The sequence below is a fragment of the Diceros bicornis genome, chromosome 19 (assembly GCF_020826845.1).
Source record: "Diceros bicornis minor isolate mBicDic1 chromosome 19, mDicBic1.mat.cur, whole genome shotgun sequence".
NCBI lineage: Eukaryota > Metazoa > Chordata > Mammalia > Perissodactyla > Rhinocerotidae > Diceros > Diceros bicornis.
This window is the reverse complement of record NC_080758.1, coordinates 18094956-18122636: the sequence shown is the minus strand read 5'-3', so window position 1 is coordinate 18122636 and position 27681 is coordinate 18094956. Positions and strand designations below refer to the sequence as shown.

The window sequence follows — 27681 nt, the reverse complement described above, 5'->3', positions numbered from 1 at the left end:
GGGCCTTTAGCTCGTGGGTCACATCAAGGCTCCACCTTCCCTGATCATGTTTTTAACTCTACCCCTTCCGTGTCCTCCTCCCTCCCTCCATCACAGGCTCCTCCCTCCATAAATCACATGCACCTGTACCCACTTCAGGCTCTGCTTCTAGGGAACCTGACCTAAGACAGTTATTTATATCCTTGTAGTGCATCCATAGGTCCACATCTCTGTCTCTCTTGTGACTAAGCTGTGAGCTCCTAAGTCACAGGGGAGAATGTTGTGTCCACCCCTAAATCTCCAGTCCCCAGCACAGCGCCTGTCAGAGAGCAGTCAGTCAACAACTACCGAATGAATGAATAAATGAATGAATGAATGAATCAGGTAAATAAATGGCCCCCTCATATGCTGTACCCCTGGTGACCAGCCAGCAGCCCAGAGCTCCTCTTTACTCATTCCTACTGCAGAATTCAGGCTCAATTTCTCAGCCGTTCAGCCTTGCCCAGAAGTCCAGCTGCGACAGCTAATAGATGAAACTGTTCAATTTGCAAGTTCCCCCGAGTCTTGGTTATAGAATAAGCCAGATCGCCAGGATGCTCCAGACCTGGATCTTAGCACTCAGCCCCATGACCCCACCTCTGCAGACACTGTTGCTTTAACATTCCACCCTCGGAGCCTCTGAGAGGAAGGAACAGGAGACATGAGAATGGAGGTTGTGTCTGTATCTTTGTGAACCCACTAACAAGGATGGTGTCTGCGAGACCGGCCAGTGCTCATTAAACCAAGACTCTTGTGGCCACTTCTTCTCAGGTTTCAGGATCGGGAGCAAAGTCTGGTTATCCAGACTTCTGCTTTCATCATAAGATGCTGCAAATCACACCTGAAGTGGCCAGGGTAAAAACAAATCATTAAGTAATAAAGGTAGGAGTTTCTCCTCTGTGATAAGCTTCACAGGAAACTTCTGGCCTCGCTCAACATGGCATCCAGGAACGCGTGGGGGGCAGCAGCCTGGATCTGACCCTTCAGCAGTGCTCTCCTCAGAGTCTAGCTGGGAACACTCTCCCCCATGCTCTGGGGAAGGGGCTCACCCTGAGGCTCCCTGGGGATTTTACAGCACTCTTACAAAGGCCCTGGGCCAGCCCCACAGGTCTGGGGTCTGTTGTTTACTTTGCTGCGTTGTTGGCAGCCATATTGAAGACAGATGTATCTGGGGACAAAATGGCGCTGTAGGAGCAGACACCCCTATGGCTTCAGTCCGGGTCCTTCATGACATACTTCATTAACAGAAAAGAAAGTGTTGGACTGGTTTGTCCTTACCCTACACCAGTCTTCCAGTTCTCCAAAACTCCTTTGTCCTCCCAGCAGACCAAACCTGCCAGAGAGAGAAGGCCTCACAGGAGTACCGTCAGCCTCAGCAATCTTTCTCCTCATATTAAAGCATTTATTTAATCAGCACAACTGTGGTAGGGGGGTGGCCGCTAAGGTGAGGAGGAGAAATAGCAGATTATGTCATTAGGTGAGAACCTGCCCACATGAAGGGTTGCCCTGTGCCCCAGAGGGGGGCTAAAAGATTGCCCAGGAAAGCCACTGCAGCCACAATCTCATACCCATGCAGAGGTCCCCAAGTGTCCATGGCCACTGTATCCTGTAACTCCAGGGTACACCATTCACGTGGAAGTCTATGTAAGTGGTGCCTCCTGGAATGGGCAAGGCCACAGCCCGGTACGTGGGCACATGCCTCGCTGGCCATGCAGAACACTAATCTCCCTCTCTTCACTCATAACGGGACAATCTGATTTCAGAATCACTCACTTTATGTACTCACCATGTCCTGCTGTCTTATTCTGTTCAGGCTGCTGTAAGAAAAGACCATAGACTGGTGGCTTGCTGTACATCCAAGATCATGGCACTGTCATTGTTCTGGTGAAGACCCTCTTCCAGGTTGAAGACTGCCAACTTCTTCCTGTGTCCTCACATGGTGGAAGGGACAAGCGAGCTATCTGGAGCCTCTTTTATAAAGTCACTAACCCCACTCATGAAGGCTCTGCCTTCAAGACCTAATCACCTTTCAAAGGTCCCATCTCCTAATACCACCTTTACTCTGGGCATTAGGATTTCAACATATGGAGGGGCACAAACATTCAAACCATAGCACCTACAAACTGAGTTCACTGATGCCCACACTTATCTGATTGAAGTCCATCTCTGCAGAAGCAACCACAGATTCTTTGGAGTCAAAAAGATATAATGATTATTTAAGGTAATAACTTCCTAGTCCCGTAGGATTGTGTGAAGGTCGTTGAAGAGCTCATGGGTTCAAGCTTCATTTACAGTAAAAAGTGTTTCTTCCTTGAGGGCAGACATACCCTTCAACTTCCTTCTGAAATTTGGAGACACAATCCCAGCAGTCAGCGTGAGAGCCTCTTTGTGCTTGCATAGCTGTCATGATTCTACAGCACAGAGCCAATCAGAGCCTTGCTCCAGCTACTGGATACTTGCCAGACTTAATTGCCTTAGGTCTACATTACCCAGGCAGGGGAAGAGGAAGATGGCAGTAAGGGGCCCTCACCAACTGCTGCCCCCTTTGAAAGAGTTCTCCCAGAAGCCCTGCCCACCCTTCTACTTACATCTCACTGACCAAAACTTGGTCACATGGCCACACCCAACTGCAAGGAGGGCTGGGAAATGTAGTCTTTTATCTGTTCACATTGTTGCCAGAATAAAATCCAATCTCAGTAAGGAAGAAGGTGAAAACAAATGTTGGTTAAGTAACTAGAAAGCATTTCCACCTGGCTCATTTTTTACAGGTGATAAAGCAGCACAGAAAAGTTAAGAAACTTGCCCAAGTAAACAGTAGAACCAGGACTAGGAATCAAAGTTTTCTCATCCAACATCCAATTCCCTGCCCATTGTTTCCCCAACAGTGTATCTTCTGAACTGCCGAGGCTTTTACAGAAGTCACTACCAGAAGCCATTAACAGAGCAGTATTCTCCCTCCCCATCCAATCACACAAACACACACATACACACACACACACACACACACACACACACACACACACACACACCCCTCCATCTCCCCAGGCTCATCAGGACCATGAATATCAGCCTCAGTTTTGAAAACAAATCTGTCACCTCCATCAATCATAAAAACAATTGGTCCATCAGCTGCAGGGGTGGGGGCTGTGTCAAATCAGTGGTTGGACTAAATTGGAATTGACCAGTGGATTCATTCCAACCATCACCTTGACAGTTCCAGGAGACACAGTCACAGAGGCCAGGGTTGCTTTTATTCTCTGCTGCTTGTGTTTCTGTCTGGGCTCTGCAGCAACAATAAAGGAGAGGTCGTCTCCTACGCTGCTCTGAGATCCCTGAGAATACTTATGCAAAGATAAGGCAGAAGAGAAAAACCAATTTCCTTCCAATATTTTTAGCTTCTTAGGAAAACAACTACAGTGGAGAAAATATTCATCTCTGCCACTGTAGCAAAGAATGACAAGGATACAAAGCAAATGTAATCGGGCCTAACGTGCAGGGAGGAAATAACACAATTAAGAACCCCCAGTGACGCTCAAATTCTTGAAAAAGTGTGCAGACTTCCATTTCTCTGGGGAAGCTCCCCAGAAAGGCCCCCAAACAAACTAAAGGCTACTTTATTCTCCTAACTGTTCAAATGGGTGCTTTTACGTATGCAACTAATGGCTCTTATATCTGGACAGTGTTAGATTATACAGGGTCCTACCAGCAAAAAGCATCTTGATAAAGAAAGCGGGTTTGGTATATATCGTCACGAGAGAATAGAGTAAATGCCTTTACAGAGAGGACATCTGAGAAGAATGACATTGCTGTGACAACAGAAAAATATTAAGCTGGATCCAGTAGGAATTAACGAACATGTGCAAATTTCACTGCTTGCCAAAGTCAGATATAAGAAAATAGGGGTGTACCATAAATTGATATCCAACATCAGAATCAATTAGCACGTGTTTATCTTCTATGTGCCAACAAGTCTGCTAGGTATTTTCACAAATGTTAGCCGTGTAGTCCTGGTTTCAAACTGATGAGGTAGAAATGTTTCATTCTCACTTTACAGACGAGAAAGCTGAGGCCCAAAGAGATTAAGCAACAGTCATTAAGGACCAGAAACAGAGGCAAGTATGGAATCCACTTGCTGTGACTGCAAGTCCAGTGAGGCTTCTCTGCTCCAGAGAGCAGTGTCCTTTTCCAGGATATTACGGACAATACTCACACGAGGCGATATTGCAGAGCAGAACAGACCAGAAGCTTCATCCAGCGTTCAGAGTGTGGGTCTGCTGTTCAGTAGCTTGTTCCTGGACAAGTGACATCCCTCTCTGAGCTTCTTCTTCATCTTTAAAAATGGCATGATATTACCTCTCCAACTGCTATGAATGTTTAATTAGATAATTAGGTAAAATGCCTGGCATATATTTTGTTTCTATTCTATTGTAGTGACACAAATGGCCCACGAAACATTCATTATGAAATCAAGATACTTGGAGAAACTCCTTCATGGGAATTATCTGCTCTGGATTCACATTGCTGTTTGCATGGTTAGACCACTTCACCCCTCATTAATCCAACAGATCATCCCTGAGCGCTTGCTCAGTGCCAGGCTACATTGGGCACCAGAGGACCAGAGCTTTGAAGACACTGTGGTCCCTGGCCCTTGAGGAATCTGCTGAGGGACAGTGCACAGAACAGGTATGGTCAGTGATTCCTGGCCTGTGTCCGGTGGTGGCTACTCTGGCTCACAGAATTGTTCTTGCCATGCCCCCACCTGCCATTGGGGCTGATTTCCTGCTTCCTTCTTGGAATATCAGCCTCCCCCTCCAATCATGACTCCCAGAGCCTCTAGAAACCTACACTTGAGGCTCTCAACACCAATCCTGTCCACCATATCCCTTTCTTCTCTGCCGTGGAGGCCACAGAGAACTTTGATGGCCATGAGGCCTCTGACAGTGGGCAAAGTCAAAGGCCTGGTCTCTTGCCAAGGGTGATACCCCACCTTTGTGTCACCTCCCCCATGTTTGTGTCACATCGCTTAGTGCAGAGTTTCTGAGCAGTGCGTTCTTCTGTTCACATGGGGTGTGTGTGACGGAATGATTTGAATGGGTCTGGCAACACTTGGGCCTATCCCTGAGCACCCCATAAAAGGCAAATTCCTCCAGAATTCCCTTTCTTCAGGATAACTCCCCAGGACCAACCAGCAGTCCCCCAAATAATAGCATTGAGAGCCTGCATTGTGTGCAAAGTCCTGTGCTCTGTGCTGGGGACCCAGCTAACACATTCTCAGCCTTATGGGGCTTACAGCACGCTGGGGGCAGCATCAAATATCACAGGATTGAGGGATAGGGGAAAAAAAGGTAGATGGTCTATAATCAGCAGATGCAAGTACATGGCAGGAGGCAGCTAAGAGTGAGGGGCTGGAGGCCAAGGGGAAGGGGAAGCCCAAGGCTGTGTATGATCTTCCTAGCCCAGTGTGGTTTTGGAGTTCTCCTTCATATCATAGTAAGATGCACCTACGTCCTACCTCCAACATTAAGTGTAATATTTTTTGTTATAAAATTATTTGGAAATATTTAAAAAACAATTTTGCTTTCAATATTATTTGGCTCCCAATAACTTAATAATTTATCATTGCCTATGGTTTCTCCAATCACTTTGTTCCTTTGGGAATTCTTGATCTGTGAGGAAGGTTAATGTACAGTTTATTGTTAAATTTAATGAAATTTTTGAACAGTAAATTTGACTACATATATATAAAACAGACACGCAGATATAGTTCATAGACACAGAATTAAATGCTGATTAGTTTCAAGACAGTTTTCCTTACGTATTTTTGAGCCATAAATTGCTTTTCCAAGTCTTCAAACATTTCTATAAGCTCTGACACCTCCTGGTCATACTGTCTAGTGATGAAAAGGAGCCTGGAAAGAGAGGACAGGACAGGGAAGGCTGGGAAAGCTAGTGAGGGGCCTTGAATGGCAGGGAGGGTATGAATGCCACTCTAAGGGCTGTAGGGGGCCACGGAAAAATGTAAACCAGGGAAGAAATAGGGCCAGATTTGCATTGGAATGGTCACCATGCTTGTTCCATGGAGGATGGATGGTGGCAAGGACTGTAGGCAGGAACAGAAAGGAGAAGGCTCGTAGACAGGTCCAGGAGAGACGTGATGAGGCCCTTCCCAGCACAGCGCATATAAGGATGGAGAAGACAAACACATTCCAGGCAGGTAGGGAAGCCGGGGACTTGGGGGTGGAGGGGCATCTCTGAAAGCTCAAGTGGAACAAGGAAGCTACACTGGCCACAAATGAGAACACTCCACATCAACACCCAAGGCTGCTCTCCTCCTTGGGATATGCTCACTGAGGGCATATTCACACCAAAGGGTTTCTATGGAGCTGGTGTAGGGGCAAGCAAAAAAGTGTATCTTTACAGACTGCACTCAGTTCAACACACCCAGCTCTCCAGAATCACCATCTTTTCCTGGGAACCTATCTTGTTCTGAGGACTCTGAATGACTCTTTACACATATCTATTCATTTAAGCCTCACAACAACCTAAGGAGATGGACACTGTTATTCCAAATTTAGGGATGAGGAAATGAAGGTCCAGAGAAGTTTAATAACTTGCCCAAGGTCACACAGCTGCTAAGTAATAAGATGAGAGTTTGAATTTGGAAAGTCATACTCTTTCCACAGTAGTTGCATCCAAAAGCCCACTAACATCAGGGCAAGAATGTCACTATTACTGGCATTGAAGGAATATTTATAGACAACATCTTACCGTACTAATGTTCTACACATTTAAATTGATTTATGCATTTAGTCATCATGAGACAATTGCTTCAACATAACAATCCAATGAATCCAATAATGTTATTTCATTTTTGATCCTAGTGGCAATGGGATCTATAGATGCCTCTCCCACCCTGAGACGGTCCACTGAAATGGACCAAAAATGGAATGATATAGAAGTAGCAAAATGAAATTACATTAAAAAATACAATATAGTCTACTGGAAAAGAAAAGAAAGTAATAATCCACCTTAGAAATTTAACATGTCTACAAGACCAGGTAAGACAAAGATTGGTAACTGGCATAAAATCAAATGTGAGATGTCAATGAATTGTGGCAGCAAAGAATCCTCAGGTCATGTACGTAGATAGGAGAGTAAAAGTGGAGAAGGGGCAGATCTAAGGGATTAACAGGGAAAAGGCACAATTTGATGGCTGATTGGATGTGAGAGTAGAGAGGGGAGAGGGAAGGATCCCAAACAATTCCAGTTTTCTGAACTAGGTAGGCAGGCTGCTGTTCATCAAACAGAGGCAGGCCATTTTCGGTGTTCAACCTGTAGAGTTGAGGTAGGTACCAGACAGGTAGAAAAAACAGTTAGTTGTGTAGATCTGGTGCTCAGAAAAGAGGTGGGAATGTGTCCTTATCTTGTTGAAGCCATGGGAACAGGTAAGACATCTAGAAGGTATAATGTGTAATGAAGAGAGAATCGGGCAGAGGACACAACCCTAAGGAACACGAACAAGTATAGAAATCAAAGATGAGAAACAGTGGGCATGTGATCCTAGAAGCAAGTCCTCAATGTAGCTGAGCTGGATAGAGTTTTTATTTGAAAATCAGAGCTGACAATGCAGCCCTCAGGGAGGTAAAGTTGGAAATCCCCTCCACTGGCCCAGGTAAAATGGGCTTTTCTATGATATGCAGACATGGCCACGCCTTAAGAGGATGAAAAGCCAAGGCAAGACAGGAATGCCCTAAAGAAAAGAGAGGAGTGGATGTGGGAGGGAAAATGTCAGGTGCTAAAAATTCAGAGCCTGCCTAAGCCAAGCCTAAAGAAAGATAAGAACCTGCAAATATTTGACATGTGTTAACGCCAACAAGGGAGAGAATTGATTCTGCTCCAAACAGGGGGCTGCGACTTGTAAATAATGATAAGAAATAAAAGCCATTGATTATCAGCTCCAAACACCAAACCACTTGTTTGCAGAGTTATTGTCTCAGGGAAATGGAAAAGAATAAAATGAGGATGTGGGCTCTTAATAGCTATAGACCAGCATGTCCAAATAAACAAAGCTGCTCATCTGCTGTTGAGGGCAGGGTGTAAACCGACCCAATTTTTGAAGAACTGTCTCCAAGTCTTGAAAATGCTTGCTGGCCCAGCAACAACACTGCCAGGAATTGATTCTGGGAAAAATATTAGATACGCGCACACAGATTTGTGCCTATAAGGATGTTGATGACAATTTTTGAAAAATGAGAAAAGACCTAAATGTCCAGAAATAGAAGTTACGACAAAATCAATGGTATGTCCGTATAAGAGCATATTAGGACTTTAATTAAAACAACATTTCCACTTTTTCACCCCGTTTCACCTATCTTATGCTATTCTGGCTTCTGCCTGTTTGTAGCCCTCAACAGCTGCTCATGCTAAGTCATCAGTGACCACCATGTTGCCAGATCCAAAGAGATCTTTTTAGAGTACATCTTTTTTTTTTTTTTTTTTGATGAGGAAGGTTGGCCCTGAGCTAACATCTGTTGCCAATCCTCCTCTTTTTGGTGAGGAAGATTGTCTCTGAGCTAGCATCCCTGCCCGTCTTCCTCTATTTTGTATATGGGACGCCACCACAGCAGGGCTTGATGAGCAGTGTGTAGGTCCGTGCCCAGGATCCAAACCTGTGACCCTGGGGCCACCAAATCGGAGTGCTCAAACTTAACCTCTACACCACCAGGCCAGCACCTTTAGATTACATCTTACCCGACTTTCAGACTGTTGACAACTTTCTCTATCCTCAGTTTTGCTGTTGCTCTGAAGGCACTCCATTTTCCTCCTGCCTCTCTAGCTGTTTCTCCAGTCTCCTTTGCATGGTCTGCCTCTGCAATCCAACCTCATGGTGGTGGGATTCCTCAGGGTTCCCTTCTCTCATCTCTATCTAGGTTGATCACCTTTATTACCATGACTTTGTGGGTAAAAACAGACAACTATGCATTGTCTGCAGCACAAGCTTCCTTGTTATCTGATTCTGATTCTATGGGAGCTATTTTACAACTCTGCAAGTTGTAGATAACTGACAACAATGTAGAATAATTTTTGTCTATAGACATGCAAATGGTTCTGTCTGAGGAAGCATCAATATTTCCCCCTCCCAAAGGAAAGAAAGCCAGTTTTGCCTCCATTTGCATATTCATATCAATATTCCTGCTCTATAGATATCTCTGATTTTTGGATTTTCCTCTGTACTGGTTGTGACATCTCACCAGTTTCTTCGTAAATGAATTAAATAAAATCATGTTCATTTTTACATCTGTATGAGAGTCATGAATTTACCTTTTCTTGAAAATTATCTTTTAACAGTTTTAAGCGACATATAGAGTCCAAGAACCCAAGGTATGTCTCCACCCCTGATCACTCCCCCACCTTACTGATCTGTAGATATGTATAACTGGCTCTTAATTGCTGATTTGTATATATGTATAATTGGTTCTTATTATCCAGGGTTCTCATTACGTTCTATAACGTTGCATTGAATTAGCAAATACTGAACCATTGTTCTGAGGGGAAATAGAGAGTTAGGTTCATGAGAGCCTCCGATACAACATTTTTGTCAGTCAGTCAATATATAACCTTGTTTATGTGTGGTTTGGTTTAAAGACTCCTTATTTAATATAGACTGTTAACTCATTACATCGAACTCACAGCCAGCAGCACTGTAACTCACGCCTGAACAAAGCTTACCTACCACATGCATTTTCTCCAGAAGGCAGGTCACAGTCTTCTCGCTCTTAGGAACAGCAGGCAGCATTTCAGCACTATGCTTGGGGGCCATTTTAAACAGCAAAATCACCAACAAAAGTCACAAAAATGGGAAAAACATGGCACTAAATAGACCGCGGAAGGGGCATTTGTTGACAGTAGGAGAGCTGGAACAAGAACACAGTGTCACCTTGTCTGACCTCAGCTGGGAATGCGTGCACCAGGCAACTCAAAATTTTCACCACTCTGCTCATGTCTGCGAATGACCGTGAAAGCACCATGAGTATTGATTTTGGTGTTCCAATTAAATTTCAGCGAGCAGGTGAATTTGCAAGTACAGAATTAGCAAATAATAAGAATGGACTGTATTTCCGATTTGACATTAAATGTAATGTATGTCTCCCCCATGAGTCTTTGGAGTCCATAAAAATCAAGCCCATGTCTATTTTATTTATCATGCCACATACTTAATACCAAGTTCCATACCTGGTGCATAGTTATTCAATACGTATTTGTATTTATAGATGTAAGAAAAAATACGTAAGTACATGGGAAAACATTCATTATATGTTGCTAAATAAATAAATCAGTTACAGAACAACATGTACATGTTGGCTAAATTTTGTGCAAGAAGCTGTACATGCCTGCATTACAAAACAAAACAAACACATTAGAAGAGTTATATCAAAATTTGGAGTCGTTTCTCCAACTGGTGGGGTTTATGAGTGATTTTTACATTTTTTTTAGAGTTTTTTCTGTATCTTCCAAAATAAAAATAATAAAAACATATCTCTTTCATCGTCCCTACGAAATGCCATTAAAAATGTGAATAGCTGCCTTTGGGCCGGCCCTGTGGCTTAGCAGTTGAGTGTGCGCGCTCCGCTACTGGCGGCCCAGGTTCGGATCCCAGGCGCACACCGATGCACTGCTTGTCCAGCCATGCTGAGGCGGCTTCCCACATACAGCAACTAGAAGGACGTGCAGCTATGACATACAACTATCTACTGGGGCTTTGGGGAGAAAAAGGGAAAAAAACGGAGGAGGATTGGCAATAGATATTAGCTCAGGGCTGATCTTTCCCACACACACACACAAAAATGTGAACAGCTGCCTCAACTTTCTCACCAGGTACAGCAGAAGTCTGAACAGCTCCAGGCACCAGTCTCTCTAACTTGCAGGCAAACGTCTTGGCCAGCATCTCCCGCCTGCTCATATGACAGATTTCAGAGCTCATCCCCCTAGGGCCAGCCTTCTCCTAGGTAATATCTTTCATCCCGTGTCTTTGAAAATATGTGGCCAGAATTAAGTGTCACGTTCTTGGGAGATTTCGTATGGCATATCACAGGCGTCCGCTGCCCACCCACTCTGAATCCTAAACTCCCCATACTATAGAATATCACTGCCTTGACAGCAACACCTAACTGAGGATGCACACTCATCCATGCTTCCATCCTCCGCATACGCCAGCCAGACACACAGGAGAAATGCACAAGGCTCTGTCCTCAGGGAGTTTAGAGTCTAGCACAGCTCAGGACAGTGAGGTGGCCCTTAACTGCCTGCCAGAGGCCTTTAGATGTCTAAGCTGCCACAGCTTTGACCAAATGGTTCTGGGTGAGTGCAGTGGTTAAGTACGAACTGTAAAAGGCAATTAAGGGTCACATTATTGACTTCTTTCTCCTCGAGGATATTCCTCTGGGCTCCGTTTTATCGTGTTTAGTTCATATACTGTCCTATATAAAATAGTCTGGGCCAACTTTAAATGGATTTGCTGCTTAACCTTTAAAAAACAAAAAAGTTCAATTAATCAGAGCTCCTGCCTCCTGGACCCTATTGCCCCCACCTTTCCCCCAAGCCATCTGGTTAATCCAAGATTCACAGCACCTAGAAACCTTCTACAGCGGCCAGAGGGCAGGAATCCGAAGAGCTTGGGGTCAGATGTTATTTCACAGCTTTGGAGAGATTTGAGATTTAGAGAAGGTCACTTAACTCTTGAGAGCTTCAGTGTCCCCCAGTGTAAAATGGGGGTGATCATCCAAGTCTCAGAGTCACGGTGAGGATCAACAGAGATAATGTCTACAAAGGCTCTAGAAAGATAGTCCTGGAAAGGATTGGCAAATGCAGGTGGTGCCAGCCACCTGGTCAGGACTGGAGCTTTCTTGCCAAAATGAGTTTCCCTAACTATGGTCTGGACGTCTGCTCTGCTATTATGTCAAATCAGGGGATTCACAATTAGGGCCCTTGCTTTGACAAGCTTTCTTTTGCACAGCTTCCCTGGGTCAGGCTCCCAGCTCCCTTCCCTTCCCTCTCCCTAAAGAATTCCCATCGTCCCTCTCCAATCCCTCATTGTTTGGGGCACTGTACGCTTATTTCACCAATGGTGCTGGGATATTATGTTAAATAGTTGCAAACCAAGTTGAAACCTCACCATATACCAAAGGCTAACATAAACCTCATAAAACATGAAACTATTAAAAGCTTGCTAACAGTCATTATCGCTGAGTGATGCCGTGTTGGGTCATTCCAATTTTTGTCAGTGTATTGTTTTGATTTTCCAAATTTTCTGCACACACATATCTTCACAACATTCATGAATTCAACACCTATTCATTGAGTGTCTACTATGTGCCAGGCACAATTCCAGGTGCTAGAGAGCAGAACAGATGAGGGTACTGTCCTCGGGGAGTACACAGTCCAATGGAAAGGGCATGCAATAAACAAACAGACACACAAATAATTAGAGGATTACAAATCAGGGTAAGTTCTATGAACAGGGTTATAAATGATTAGAAAGGGGAGTGGGAAGGACATTAATTTAGACCAGGGTGTCAAGCAAGGTCTCTCTGTGAAGTGACTTTTAAAGGGACATGAAAAGGAGAACGATGAGTTAGCTGGGGAAGAGTATGAGTGAGGAGAGAGTTCCAGGGAGAGAGAACAGCTTGGACAAAGGTCCTGAGGCAGGAAGGAGCTTGGCCATGTTTCTTGAGGAACAGAACAAAGAGCAGAGTGGCAGCTGGCACATGTGAGCAAGGCGGAGGAGAATGCAGAAGCGGAGGTTGTAGACAGACATGAACTGAAGTAGACTTGAAATACCACTTCATGCCTATGAAATTGGCAGGAAAATTCTTTTTAAATGATAGTACACAATTCTGTCAAGGTTACACTGAAAGTGCTCATATCATTATAAAATAGCATAATTATTTCATTGAAAGCAGTCTGTGAAATGTAGCAAAAGCCATAAGGATGTCTCTACCTTCTAATACCTCACTCCTTGAAATTTGGTTTAAGAAAATAATTCAAGCAGAAGGCTACAGGTAGGAAGATGGCGACATTTTAGAAACACCCAAATATCCAAGAATACAGGAATCGTTTAGCAAATTATGGTGATTAGACTCCATGGGACACCATGGAGCCATTCAAACAATGTTGACAACTTCTTCAGAACCTGTAAAATATTTACTTTATGGTGTTGAGTGACAGATGGGGACTATAAATGGCACATGGGGCATAATTACATAATAGGAATGGGGTCAGTGATTGAAAGGGAATATGCACTAGCAAAAAAAATTAATTGGTAGATGGGATATATTTTCTATTTTCAAAAATATGCCTTGGTGTTGATACTAATTTATTTTTTTCAAGTATGAATATGAAGAGGACAAAGAAGGATGAACAGTAGCAGCCACCACAATACCTACAGCAGCTGCGTCTGTTTTCAGCCCTGGGTGCAACTGGGAAAAGGGTTGGTTGGAAGAGTTATATGCCTCTAACGGTTTAAGACATCCCCAGCTAGGGAAATCTGTACAGCAATGGCAGACAGCCATCCACTCCCTGCTGGGTCCCCAAAGAATCCCCCGCTCCCACTCTCAGCCCCTCCCACAGCTCCCCTTAAGAATCTCAGAATGACTGTGGATCAAGCCAATGGTGGGTATGATCTAGAAACCATGGCGGACACTCTGGTTTCCCTCTTTTCTGGCATGCCCTGTCAATTCCTCTCTGCGTCACGCCAGGTTTGTGCTCACTGCTCCCCATAACTCTCCCATTCTCCTCAGTGTAGCAAGACTTTTGCATTCCAGAATGCCAGTGATGGGCAAGGCACCCTGGGATTCCTCTGACTCTGACATAATTTTGGCTGAGGGCACACCTCAAGCTCTTGAAATTGTGAGCCCCTCCCAGATCCCTTTGGGAATGCAGCAAGTGCTACCCTTTGCCTCTTGGAACCACTGCAGTGAAGATCATGGGGTTTACTGTGAGGAGGGCCTGGGTAGGGACAGAGAAAATCTCCAGGGTGCTAAATTACCAAAAGCTCCAATTTACTGAGCACCTACTAAGTTCTGGGCATTGTGCCAGGCACTTACAGTTATATCTTAATATTGCCAGGTGTGTTAAGAGCAGGGACTAGACTCTATGAGCTCTAACCTCAGCCACTTCCTGAGCGTTTGCCTTGGAACAGAGTACTTAACCTTTCTAAGCCTCGGTGGTGATGGTGATAATGGTACGTACCTTCCTCGTGGGGTGTAAGCAGCTTCAGTGCATTATTAAGCCATCATTAATATGAATGACCCTTATTTCTACCCAGTGAGGTAAGCAGTATTATCCCCATTTGACAGATGGGGAAACTGGTTCAAAGAGGTTACACAAATTGCCCAAAGCTGTCCAGCATCCCAAAGACCGAACCTGGATTCCAACTCAGATGGGGCTGTAGGCAAAACCCTCATATGACTGTCCCTTGCTCCATTTGAACACAGCGTACAGTTTGATTTGCATCCCAGGGCTCAGCAAAACCACAACTGTGTCTATACCTTCCAAGGATGTCAATGATTCACGAACTATGATAAAAATAACCTCTTACATTTATACAGAGTGCTTTAGAATTTACAACAATCTTTCACATTCAAATTTGACTCTAAGGAGAAACCTACTTTTAATTTGTATAAATTTTGTACAACATAGCAAAACAAAGAGAAAATGCAGTGACCTATAATCTCATTATATATATACACACAGACATATATATACATATAAATATATACCATATATATGGTATGTATGTCTATGCATGCACATGAGTGCAGATAAATTAAAATACATTTTTTTTAAAGGGAGAGTTTTAGAAACTCATTAAAGAAAGGCTTTGATCTCAGTATTAACTGCCCTCCCTACATCCCCTTAACGTTCATCTCAATGCAAAAGACATGCAAAGAGAGGTCTGGACCTGAAGTTGGAAATTGATCTGGGGAAAATTGAACTGCTCTGGAAATGAGAAGACTTGCATCACCTGTAGGTGATCTGGGAGAAAGAGGAGAGGAAAAGGTGAAAAATCCCTGCCCATTGGAAGGACTGTTAAGTCTGCAGAAGGATTTCCAGTCGTTTGCTGGGTAGCATGCGATGCAATCCCTTGCCTGCGTCCCACTGAACATCAAGAGAAATCCTGCTGCTGCAGGAAACAGCCTCGTGTTCATGTAGCTTTGGGAGAGCGGTGGAGAGGGGCCAGTTCCACATTTGGTCCAGTTAGGACAGCCAGGAGAAACAGTGACGTTCCAGAACTCAGGGCAGGCAGTGAACGGGGCCACAGGTGCTCCCCTGGGAATCTCTAGACATCTTGGGAGCAGGATCGGACCATGTTCAGGATCTGAAATGGGGGATTCTTGTCAATACCTCATAGTTCTAACCAATAAATTGGCACCAGCTAATATATGGGCTGCATATTTATATTTCAAAAAATTGGGACAGTAATTACATATGCAGTTCTGTAAGCTGATTTTTTTTTTTTTTACTTATCATGGCATGAACATTGACCTATGCCATTAGATATTCTATGAAAACATGGTTTGTAATACCAGCATAGAATTCCACTGTGTGCATGCACAAAAATTTACTTAACTATGCTTCTATTGTTGGAGCATTTAAGTGATTTCTAAGCTTTTGACATTATAAATAATGCAGTGATGATCTCTATGTATACAACTCTTTTTGAGCAGCTCTGATTATTTTGTTAGAAAAAAAATTAGCAAATCGTCTTCTAAATAGGCTGTGCCAGTTAACCCACCTGCAAAAATGCCTGTAAGAACCTGCTTCATTGCTGCTTGCCAATGCTGCTTATCATCTATTAAAAATAGATACATTTTGGTCATCTTACAGGTTAAAAAATGAATTTATTTGATTATCTGAGACATTGGACATTTTAAATTTGTTTTTCGCCATTCATATTTTGTTTGGAAATTACCTCTTTATACCTTTTAGCTTTTTCTTTTCTATCAGTGTGATGATATTTTTATTGACTTGCTGGAGCTCATTATATGTAAGAATAGTATCGCCTTTTTATCAGTTTTGTCATATATTTTCCCACACTCAGTTTATCTATTTGCTTTTGAATTCTGTTACTACGTATAGAAGACTTTTCTTCTCTTTCTTCTTCCCTTTTGACGTAGTAAAATTTGTAAATTGTGACTCAATGGTATATTTGCTTGCTCATTAAATGAACTGAAAGTCCCTCCTAATACAAGAACAATATTTTGTTTATTTTCTTCTGCTTGTTGCTTTTTTCTGCTTTTAAGTTCTTAATTGATCCAGAATTTATTTAGCATAGCATGATATACATGTAATGCGTTCTATTTTTCCAAATTATTAACCAATTACAAATATACTCTTTGTTAAGCAATTCTCCACTCATATAAACTTTTAACAGCCAGTTTCACTATATGCTAGATTATTATCTGAGCTTTACTTATTATAGCTATAATAAATGATATTTCACAGTGAGATTGGCCCCCACCACCACTTTTTCAAAGTATTCTTCATTACTTTCTCCTGTATGTTCTTTCAGATCAATTTTGAAATCACTTTGTCAAGTTCCAAAAAAAAATTCCATTAGAGTTTTGATTGCAATTGTATTAAACCCATAAATTAATTTGGGGAGAATTGATATCTTCACAATATTAAATTTGCTAATCCAACAACATGATATATCTATCCATTTATTCAGGTCTTGTTTTATCATCTTCAATACAGTTTTGAAGGTCTGTGTGTTTTCATATAGTTTCTGCACATTTCTTGCATTACTCCTAAGTATTTATATTTTAATTGCATTTGAGAATAGGACACATTTTACTATATTTTTTATAATGGTTATTACTGGCATATGGCTATTGATTTTTGTTATTTGCTTTGTGTCTGACCATAATACTGAAATTTCTTAGTAGTTCTAATAGCTTTTTTTTGGTTTAGTTTATTCTCTTAGGCTTCGAGGCTATAAGAACATTTTCTGCTAGAAATAAGAAATTAAGAAATTGCCTTTCCATTCCTGGCTTACTAAGAATTCTGATCAGTAATGAAGGCTGAAATTTTTCAAATTACTTTTCAGGCTCTCTGGGGAAGATCAGATGGCTTTTATCCTTTGACCTACTGATATGAGGCATTACACCAATAGTTTTTCTATTATTCAACATTTTTCATCAGTGCATTTCTGGAATAAACCCAACTTGGTCAGGTGCCTTATGCTTTCATACTGATGTTGGACTCTGGGGGTCATATTAGAATGAGATTGAGCTTTGTAGCAATGCTGTTAAAGGTGCAATTCCTAGCTGGGCCACTTGGGCAGGTATGTGGCCTTGGGTAAGTCACTTACCTTCCAGATGGTCAGTGGAGGAAATTATACCCACTCCACTAGGTTGCTGCAAGAATTACAAGTAAAATACTCAAAACAAGCTCAACACTACAGGCCTTCCATATCATAGACACTCAAACTGGGAAGCCACTGTTCTCATTACTATAATCATACATTTTCTGTGTGTTGTTATCTCAAGATTTTCATAGGTGTAGGAAAGACTGACCTCTAACGTTAATATTTTTTTTTCAATCCAGCTAGCTCGATAAACAAACAAACACTGTTAGCTTTTATTATCATTAATACCTCTTTGTGGCTCATTTTTCTTCAAATCGCACCCTTCAAGGTTAGATGCGATCAGGGGAGTATTTACCAGGGTGTGTTTGTTGACTTATTGTACTTCACCTTCCAGGCAGCCCTAGTTCTCTAGAGAGCATGGGATGGCAGAAAAATCTAAACGTAACAAGATGTTTAATAGATCTTTTCTTGTTACTTTGGAATTTAACCTAAGGCTACAAAACCAAGAAGGGTAAGCAGTAAGTACTGGCACATCCCACAGAGAACAGCTAAGGCACTTCCAGACGTCCTTCCAGAGATTGCTAAGAGGTGCCCAACTGGACCCTCTTCACTCCAACACCATACTCGGCCCATACAATAAGGAGACTGCCTGGGTTGGGAGGAGAGAGTCTCTGAGGTTGTGAATTGTAGGTGTAAGGAGAGAAGGCTTTATCTTTTCTCCTCCTCTTCTCTAAGCCAAGTTGGGGCGGGGGGGACTCCAAGGTAACCTCTTGTAGATACTGTGCATGTGGTGGGAGGGAGGGGAGAGAGTCTGCAAGAAGAGGAAATGGACCTCTCATCTCTAGCAGATGCTTGCTCATCTGCAGGCACCTGCTGCTCCTGCAGCAGCTCCCGAACTGAGTGTGGTGAGAGCAGGCTTGTCCCCTTCATCCTCTCGTCTCTCCTCCATGGTCCTACACCCCACGGAAGGAAGCACAGAAGCAGCAGAGAAAGGGGGCGGGAAGAGAAGTGAAAGCACAGCCAGTACCCCTTCTCCAAATCATTTGGAGGAAGTGGTAGTCATAGGCCGTCTTCTGTGGCTGCCTTCAGTCTGGGGTCCCCCGCACTGCTCCGGCAACAATGTCCCTTTGAGCATAGCATGGCATGCATGGAAGCCCCCTCCTTTTCTAGTTTCTCACAGTGTTGAAGATTTCTCCATTGGTCTTTAGATCTTGCTTTGATTCTGGGGGGGATGGTGATTTGACTCCTATTGGTTAATCTTGCTGTGTTTCCCTAAGTCTTATGGATCATCTCAACAGGATTATGACAGGGCAGAGATGGGAGTTAGATGTCTGTACTCCTACCACCATCCTGCCCAGAAGGAAGTTCCATTTACTTCTAATTCAGAGCCTTAAGAGCTAGGCCAGGTTGTGCTCCCCTCATTTTACAGATAGTGAAGCTGAATCTTCTAGAAATGAAAAAAAAAATAGCCTCACAAGGCCACTTATGTGGCTTTGTTCTACTTTCTAGACCCTCAATTCGTCTTTCCCTCTTTCTATCCCTCCACTCTGCCCCAGAACTGCAAGCTAGGCTGAAAACACAGAGCCGGCCTGAGGATCCTCATCGCTGGGGGTAAGCACGCATCTCCACTCCCTGTTTGCATGGTCTTGTTCTCACTAGCCTTGGCCTCCCAGAAGAGAGAAGGGTCTAGATAACATGTTTCTCTCACATACTTTGGACTAGAGACAGAATCAGAAAAAGGACAATCCTCATCCTCCTCCCACCCCCTCTATCAGGTACCATTGCAGCCACACATGAAGGGCTCCAGAACATCTGCATGGCCACTCGTCTCCCGTCTTCCCTGCAGCGATCAGAGCTTCTGCACTAATCCACCGCTGTCCGAGAAAGTAGACAGTAGCAACCAGAAAAATACTTTACAACAGGGTCCATCATGCCACAGTGAGGAAAATCAGTTTAGGTTCTGACATCCTCTTCCCAGGCCTGAGATTTATTTCTAAATAATGTTCATTAGGGGGCTTCTATGTTCCGGGTTCTCTGCCAGGCATATAACTTATCTCTGAAGCTTCACAACAAAATGGTGTATTGTAATCTCCCATAAATGGAAGAAAAGAAACCGAGACACAGACAGATATACTATCATCCAGCTAGCAAGTGCCAGCTTGAAATAAAAACCAGATTCTTTTTGGCTCTAAAGCCCCTATTCTTTTCACAAAATTCTAATGACGACTCTCACTTCATTGAGCCCAGCAAATTTGAATTTCTCTTTTTTATCCCTTTGGATAAAAGAGAGAGGTAGACACATATCACTTCAAGTAGAAATCCATAAACATGAAAATAAAATATAATGTGCAATCAACCCTCAGGTGGAGAGAATGGGAAGAGAGCCCTCCAAATCAGCAGTACGTGTCGCGTTTCTGGCTGTACAAAGTCACTTTTCACTTGGAGAGCCTGAACTCTGCGAGACCAAGAGGAAGTGCATTCCCAGGCAAGAGGCCTTTGATTTGCAAGAGTAGGCAATCACGGGGGATGCCTGATCGCTTGGCTTGCTGGAGTGTCGATTTGTGATTCCATAACTATGACGCGAAGGTTGCGGCCCTGAGTCTGGCTCAAGCAGGGCTTTCGGGGACAAAGGGAAGCCATTTCTGGAGCATAAGAGAGATAACATCAGGGTGCTGAAGACCTGTTTTTGAGATAAAAAGGAATATGTCTCCTGAGAGTAAAACCAGGATCCATAAACGGGTGTTGCATGGAGGCAGATCTGAGTGACAACGAGGGAGAGTTTCTTCTGTCTGACGCTGGGTGATAGTTTTAAGACACCAACAAGCAAGTGTTCAGGCCATTAACAGTGCAGAAAAGATGCACGACTGAACTGGACCAGCGTGGTGTCCACACCTCTCATCATCTCACTAGCCTCCCCCGGTTACTGACCTTGGCTCTGATTCTCAACGCCATTGCCTTTGATTGTCCTTCTGGACTCCAAATAGTTGATGCTAGCAGCTTGCCTGCTGTCTCTACTCTTTTGAGCCTAAAGGATGTTCTCTACTCCTACATAAGACCCCATCCAGAGTTTTATGACAGCCAGGCTAACACTGGGGAGAGAATAATAGTAACCACTCAGGATCCCCAGCAGTGAAGTGGTCTGCCAAGGGAGAGCATGAGTTTCCCATCAGAGGCAGCATTCAAGGTGAGGCTGGGTGGGCACCAGACAGCCCTACTAAGACCCAACTCCTATCATTGGATGTCTGCGGTTGGAGATGTGCCAGAGGAAACCACCAACTGTTCTAGACAAGAAAACCTTTGAGAGTCCAGACTAGAATATGATCATCACGTTCTGAAATGGGATTTCTTATGGGACGATGAAAAACAACGAAGGAATATAGCCCACTCTTCCAGATGCCAGTCAGTCCAGAGAAGCAGACAAGTAAGCCTTCTTCTTTTGATCTAACAATTTATAATCACAGCATCCATAACAATAGCAGCAACAAATGATGATGTGTTTCATTATAGGCATCTAAAGAGTATTTTGAGCTTTTCAAAGCACTTTGGTGGACGTTATCGCATTTGCTCCCCAGGCCTGTATCTCAGGAAGGATGGGGAATGATTAAACTGAGAAAAAGGAACAAAATGATGAATGAAAAAAATAAATGAAAGGGGCATCTCAAGAGAACAGCATGAAGAAAGAATTAAATTGTTTTCATCGGTACTAAGTCCTTTGATTCTAAAATCCAGGTGCAATCAGGCAGTTCTCAGGGAAGAGAAAGAGGTGATCTGCTGGCCTCTCCTGAACTCCAGATCTACATATGTCAACATCTGCTGCGCATCCTCACGTCAAACACAACACATTCAACCTGTACCGGCTCCCTTGCCCCTAAACCATCTTTCCATCTCAGTAGACAGTTCCACAACTTGTCTCCCAGTTATCCAGAACCTAACCTTAACCCCACAATCCCAGATTCCTATCTGATAGTCTGTCCAGGTTCCAGCTTAACTGGCTAAGAGTCTTGCTCTAAACTCCAGACTGTTGGGCTGGGATGCTGCTCTGTAGCCAAACTCTTGACAATCTCCGCCGTTAAGGGTTGGACCCTGCTCCCAATGCCCCAGGGATCTACCTGGTCAGTGACCCATCAGACCTGGCAGGACCAGAATACACCCCCACCTGCCCTTGCTGAATTGGCGCCCTGGTATTTTCCTGAGCTACATCTGAGCTTGTAGCTTCCTGTTCCAAGCCTCTGCCTACTTCTACCATGTCCTTACTAGGTCAGCCTCTGCCACCATGCCCAGCATAGAGTTTGGCACATGGAAGGGACTCAGCAGATGTTTGCTGAAAGGGACTATAGCTGCAGTGTGCAGCAGCCATTCATTCTCGGCTGATCTCCATAGTTACCCATCTCCCTATAACCCAATCCCACCCTCAGGAGGACACCTGCAGAGGAAATTCCATCAAACCATGTGTTGTGGGCTTCCTTAGGCCACGAGACTTAGCTCTAAGCAATTAATTGATTTGTGATATTGGTCTGATGATCCTGAGCCTTATTTTCTTCCCGTCTACCTCTCAGAGCTGCCTCAAGGATTAAGCAATATAATGGGCATACTATCAAAGCATGTTGGTATGGCACAGTACCTCAGTGGTTCTTCAATGTCGGTGTGCATCAGCATCACTCAGAGAGCTGCTTAAAGCAGAGATTTCTGGGCTCCACTCCCAGAATTTCTGGATCACTAGGTCAGGGGATGAGGGCCTGAGAATGTGCATCTCTAACAAGTTCCCAGGGGATGCTGATGCTGCTGGTCCAGGGACCACACTGTGAGAACCACTGCTCTAGATCATTCTAAGAGCATTGTTCTTTCCATACCAGCCCTGTTTTTCTCCATGAAGTATGCTGTTTCAATCCTCAACTTTACATTTTACTCTTTTTGCTGTTTTGTTGGAATCTTAACCCAGCCTGTAAATTCCTCTGGGCAGAAATTATACCTTCCACACTCCACACTCTCTCATTTTCTGTTTTGTAAAATAATGAGTACATTTCCAGTGTGATTAATAATAGAATAAGGAAAGGGGGGGGCACTCAGACCACCAACCCCAATAAACAGCATCCACAAATGGATTTCAGCCCCAGAATCCTCTTTAAAATTAATTATGAGGCAAAGAACATTCTACCATCAGTGGCAATGTGGGAAAGAAGATTATCTTCTTGATGACACATTTTGTAAAATGTGGGTTATTCAAGATTTTAGCTGTAACTTAGTTAAACACCAACATTTTTTGAAATATAAAACCACAAACAGCATTTCAACTCATAATTTTTATAGTGATAGTCAGACAACTGTGTTTTCAACATGTAAAATCCATTACACAGTCGTGGCAACAGTTTGCAATAGATTGTAAATTTTTATTGAGATGATCATCTTGCGATTGAATTTCAAAATGTATTATATGATCATCAGCAAATAAGTCCACGGGGGCTGCTAAAGTACTTTGAATATCATTTATAAAGATAAAAACCCTGGAAACCCTCAGATTTCCCCTGTGGAAAGAGAAAAGTCTCATCAGCAGGATCAAATCAATTATTTTTATGGATGAATATTGAATTGCAAAGCTGCGATAAGGTATTACCTGGTTTAATAACATATTCTTATGCCCTTTTAAAGCACTAAGTTTCATAATCAGGTTTCAATGAGGAATTTTACCTCAGGCCCGTTTTTGAAAATAATCTAGAAAATGGCATCTCTATTCATCATAGTGGTTCAATAACATTCAAAGGAATATTCCCAAGCAACGGAAATACTCAGTAACCTTGGGTTACATATGACCGAGATGCACTACTGAGAGACTTAAAAATGGTTACAGTCAATTCTGCTATAACGCTTGTTTTGACAACATGAATGTGTTCCAACATGATTGACGTATTAGGGAATAATCTGAGCATAACAGGAACTTCACATTTGCTATGTGTGACTTTGACGTAGAAACACTATTGAAGCAGAAAAGTGCACCCAGCTGAACTGAGCCACGTAGGAACACACAAAAGGCACCCACCTCAAACATCTACCTGCTCCCTCAGTTCACCGTGTGTTATGAGCCACAGCCGTCCACACCTGGTGTCACAACTTCCCAACACTTTCAGAAAGCCCATTTCACAGTGGCTCACAGGCTGCCACCTTTCTCATACCCACTTCCACGAGCACAATTCAGGTCTTTTCAAAGTAACACACCATATGTATTGCAATGTTTATACATATCTTAGGCATTAACATTTGTAAAATGGTGGCACCATTTTTACCACTGTCTCGGCCTTTTTTCATGTGTCACTGATGAAGTATAAGTGTTGGGCCCCAACTCCATTTTTTCCCATACTCCAAGGGTTTTTACTGCATAACTGCATACTACAGTGCTTTTAGGGACACACGTCTCATTACAGAAGAACTGACTATATTCTACTTTGCTTTTTGATCCATGGGGGTCACTGTGCTGATGGGTCCTTCTCTCCCTACCCATAAGCCATCAGTGACTCCTCTGCCCTTGGAAGCCAATGGCTCATGCTGCCACTTCCCTGGATCTCCAGTGGAACACCTCCAGCTCTGTTGACCATGCTGATGGCGCATACCTCTCTCTTTATTTATTCATCATAGTGTGACCAACGATCAATGGCATCAGAGTCAGAAAATCCAGAGCGCAAATCCAACTGTGCCACTGACCAATTTTATGACTTTGGATAAAAACTTTTAAAATATTGAGTTTCTATTCCTTCATATATATGAGATAAGTACTTATATCGAATGGTTACTTAAAGAGGAAAAAAGAGATAATATAAATAATGTGATTTGCAAAAAAATAAACACTGAGTTCTTTTAATTTCTTGAGTTGTATTCAGAGCTGGAACATCTCAGAAATACAGTCAGAGATACAATCCCTTATTAGAAACACCATAGAAGCCCAGAGCCCTCAGGGATATAGTTGAATGTAAAGAACTCTCCAGACATAGCCCTAGCCAGCAAACTCTTAAGCAGCATCCAGGAATCTCAGAGAAAGAGTTGGAGCCAGGAGCCTCCAGGGAATATAAAATCCAGAGGTCCCCTGGAGGGACAGTCCTAACCCACACCCTTAGGTAGGAGCCAGGAGTCCCCAAGGGATACAGAGCCAGGAGACTCTTAGGTACTAAGGCAGTTCCAGAATCCACTGAGAGACACTTTCAGAGCCAGGAGACACTCAAGATGTAGGTGGCATCAGAAGCCCCTCAGAGACATAACTAGAACCAGGAACCCTCAAGGAAATTGTCAAAACTAAGATCTCATTAGGGTCACAGGCCCAACCCAGGGATCCTCAGAGACAAAGTTAAAATTAGAAACACCTTAGGTATACAACAGGAACCAGAAGCACTCAGGGACAGTCTAAATGAGGCCTTCAGGGTACACAGGCAGAGCCAGGAGCCCTCAGAGATAAAACCAGAGCCTAGAGCCCTCAGAGACACAGAACCAAGGGCCCTCAGAGACACAATTAGCACTAGGAAGCCTCAGACATACAAATGGCACCAGAAGTCCTTGGAGAGAGAGAACCAGTGTCCCATGGGAAACACTGTCAGAACCAGAAACCTCTCCATGACACAGCTAGAGTCAGGTGGATCTTATAATCACAGTCAGAGCCAGGAGGTCCCCAGAGATGCACCAGAGCCAGGAGGTCCTCTAAGGAAAGACCAAAACATTGACTGTTTTTCTCCACAATGGGAAGCACGCTCACATCAAAGAAGTTTAGGAATGACTGTCACAGAAAGCCAAGAGAAGGATCACCCAGAGCAACTGCCCGGCCTCTTAAAATGGAGTCAGGAAGAAGGCTCCTACCTGCACACTTGGTCCTGGTGGTGAGCGGAGGCCCTGGCGGTCCTGTGCCCCCCTCCCCTGGTCGTGTGAGTAGCACCCGGATCTCATACTCCACATCAGGGTCCAGATGCCACAGCTTATAGTTGGGAGAGTCGACTATGTGGGTCTCGGCCCAGGTGCCTGTCGTGGTGCGATATTCCACCTCCTTCAGGATGATGGGGCCATCCCCAATGATGGAGTTGGCATTTGGCTTGATCCACAAGTATGTGGCCCCCACAGCCAGCAGCTCTGGGGGGGCGATGGGCGTGGGAGGCTCTGAAAGATAATCAATGAGAAAGGATGTCAGACCCAAGTGGTTTACAGAGCAGAATTCAAGCATGTGAGGACAAGGGACAGAATTCCAGATAGAGCCATACAAAATAGCCCAAATCCTTTTCTTAACCCCATTCACGTCCTACTTTAATTTTCATGTTTTTGTATGTAAATACCTGAATCAGTACTTCTTTAGTAACTATATTCAAACCTACCATATCTCCTTCATTTAAAGAAAGGAAAGAAAGAAGGCAATGGTGAGGAGATGGTTTTTCCAGAACACAGCAAAGCTGCCGGGGTGAATATTCTGCTTTCCATCCTCACATGAGAACCTGCCTTTACTGAAGTGGAGTTTGGTTCAAAATCTGGCGGAGTCTGAGGTTTAAAAACATTTCTTTTACAGGAATACACAGAGTGTTATTGGAAGTGCTCCCAAACAGTGACATGAGCCTAGGCAGTCAAAGGATGATAGTACAGTAAGAATTCTGCTTCATCCTCAAGTCCTGCAGGTTCCTCCCAGCAGGCAGTGTCATTGGCCACAGTGTCCCCAGTGGGGACCAAGAGTCAATAGAAAAGTCATGCCGAGTTATCCTGCATCCGCTCTGTGTTGCCACCCCTCTTCCTTAAGTTCCATATGTTCAGCTAAATACACTAGAATTTCAACAAGCATTTATAGTGGCCTCTCTCCACCAATCTTTAGTCTATTGGCAAAGTTGCAGAAATCAACGTTTATTTTGTACTTCTTATTAGCCAAGAAGTCTCACATGCATTACTTTGTATAATTCTTAGGACGTTATCACCTCCATTTTAATAGATTAAAAAACCTTAGAACCCAAGTGATCAGGTCACCTAACCAAGGTCGCAGAGCAGGTAAGGCAGGAGGGAACCCACATCTGCACGCCTTCCCAGACCAGGTCTGCCTTTGGAAAACTGATTGCCTCAATACTCATTTTCTAAAAATCAAAGTGGATATATTTGTTGTTTTTATTTGTAGCAAAAACTAGCAGTGGAACAACAGTAAAGAAAATGAGAAGAAAGAGAAAATATGTCCCTTTCCCTACCACCTGATACAACAGCCATTGTTATTTCTCCACGTTCCACATTCCACTCCAATTTCAGTTTGTATACTTAAACCTTTTTCATGTAGTTAAAGTAACACATAGACCCGGTGTAAATTTGTTTTTCTTCTCTCACTTATTACATCCTAAGGACTTTGCTTATATACTATGTGGATTTTACCATCACTGTCTTTAATAGCTAGAGAACAATCCACCAGATAACACACTAACTATTCTTCAACTGCAGGGCACCTGAGTTGTTCCAAGTTTGCTATGGTAGATATGTTGCAATGAACATCTTTGTGCAAATGACTCTAGTCGCTCTTGTCTCATATTTTCTTAGGACCAACTGCCAGGAATGGGATTATTTGTCAAGGGATATGAATAAGTTAATGATTCTTGGAGGAGAACTAGGGAGTAGAGAGTGGGAGACATATTTGGGGGTGGCGTGCAATGTAGATGTGTTCAAGAACCTTTGGAGGGCCTCTGGGCTATTCAGGTGGATAAGGCCGGTATGAGTTTCAGTTTGGAACTCAGGTGAGAGCTTCGGGATAGATAAGGCTCATTCAGTGTTTTCTTTCTAATTAATTATCTAGCAACAAAAATTCTCCAGAAACAGAATAATTGCTATGAAACTGAGGTGGACAATATTTTCTCAGTGTGACTCGAAGCAAATCTTAAGGGACAACTTCAGATCGCCTCTATTAGAGCCTGCCATTTGGTCGAAGAAGGAAATTAAGTAGATTAGTCAAGCTAGATGCTTTTCTTTATAAAGCCATGGAGGTTATTATTCAAGGCCTTGTTATCTCAAAGGTGTTTGCAAATTGATTTTTGGATAATTTGTTCCAGGTAGAGAAGTTAAGTTGGCAGGCAGATAATTTCTGGGCTCATCCGTTGTGCATTTTAAATATATAGACCCTTTGATCACCATTATCAACTCTCCAGAGTTCCCATCAGTCTCCAATGAGGCCCCATGGGTGATATTTTGTAGCTCTGTGATGACTTTGCCCAATTCCTTAATATAATTATTCACAGACTGGCCCTGGACAGAATTAAGAGCAGCAGACTTCAATACTTTGGGGCTTGAGCAAGTGGCCACATTAAGCTCTCTTC

At 43.3% G+C, this 27681-nt stretch overlaps 1 protein-coding gene across 2 annotated transcripts in view; it reads right to left on the bottom strand.

The window, feature by feature from the left end:
• Positions 1–27681, bottom strand: part of PTPRT (protein tyrosine phosphatase receptor type T) — a 1006475-nt gene that overhangs the window by 519409 nt on the left and 459385 nt on the right. For both annotated transcript variants that reach the window (XM_058562674.1, XM_058562675.1), the window contains exon 7: positions 25220–25513. In XM_058562674.1, the coding sequence (XP_058418657.1) occupies positions 25220–25513 (294 nt within the window). The remainder of the gene's footprint in view (positions 1–25219; positions 25514–27681) is intronic.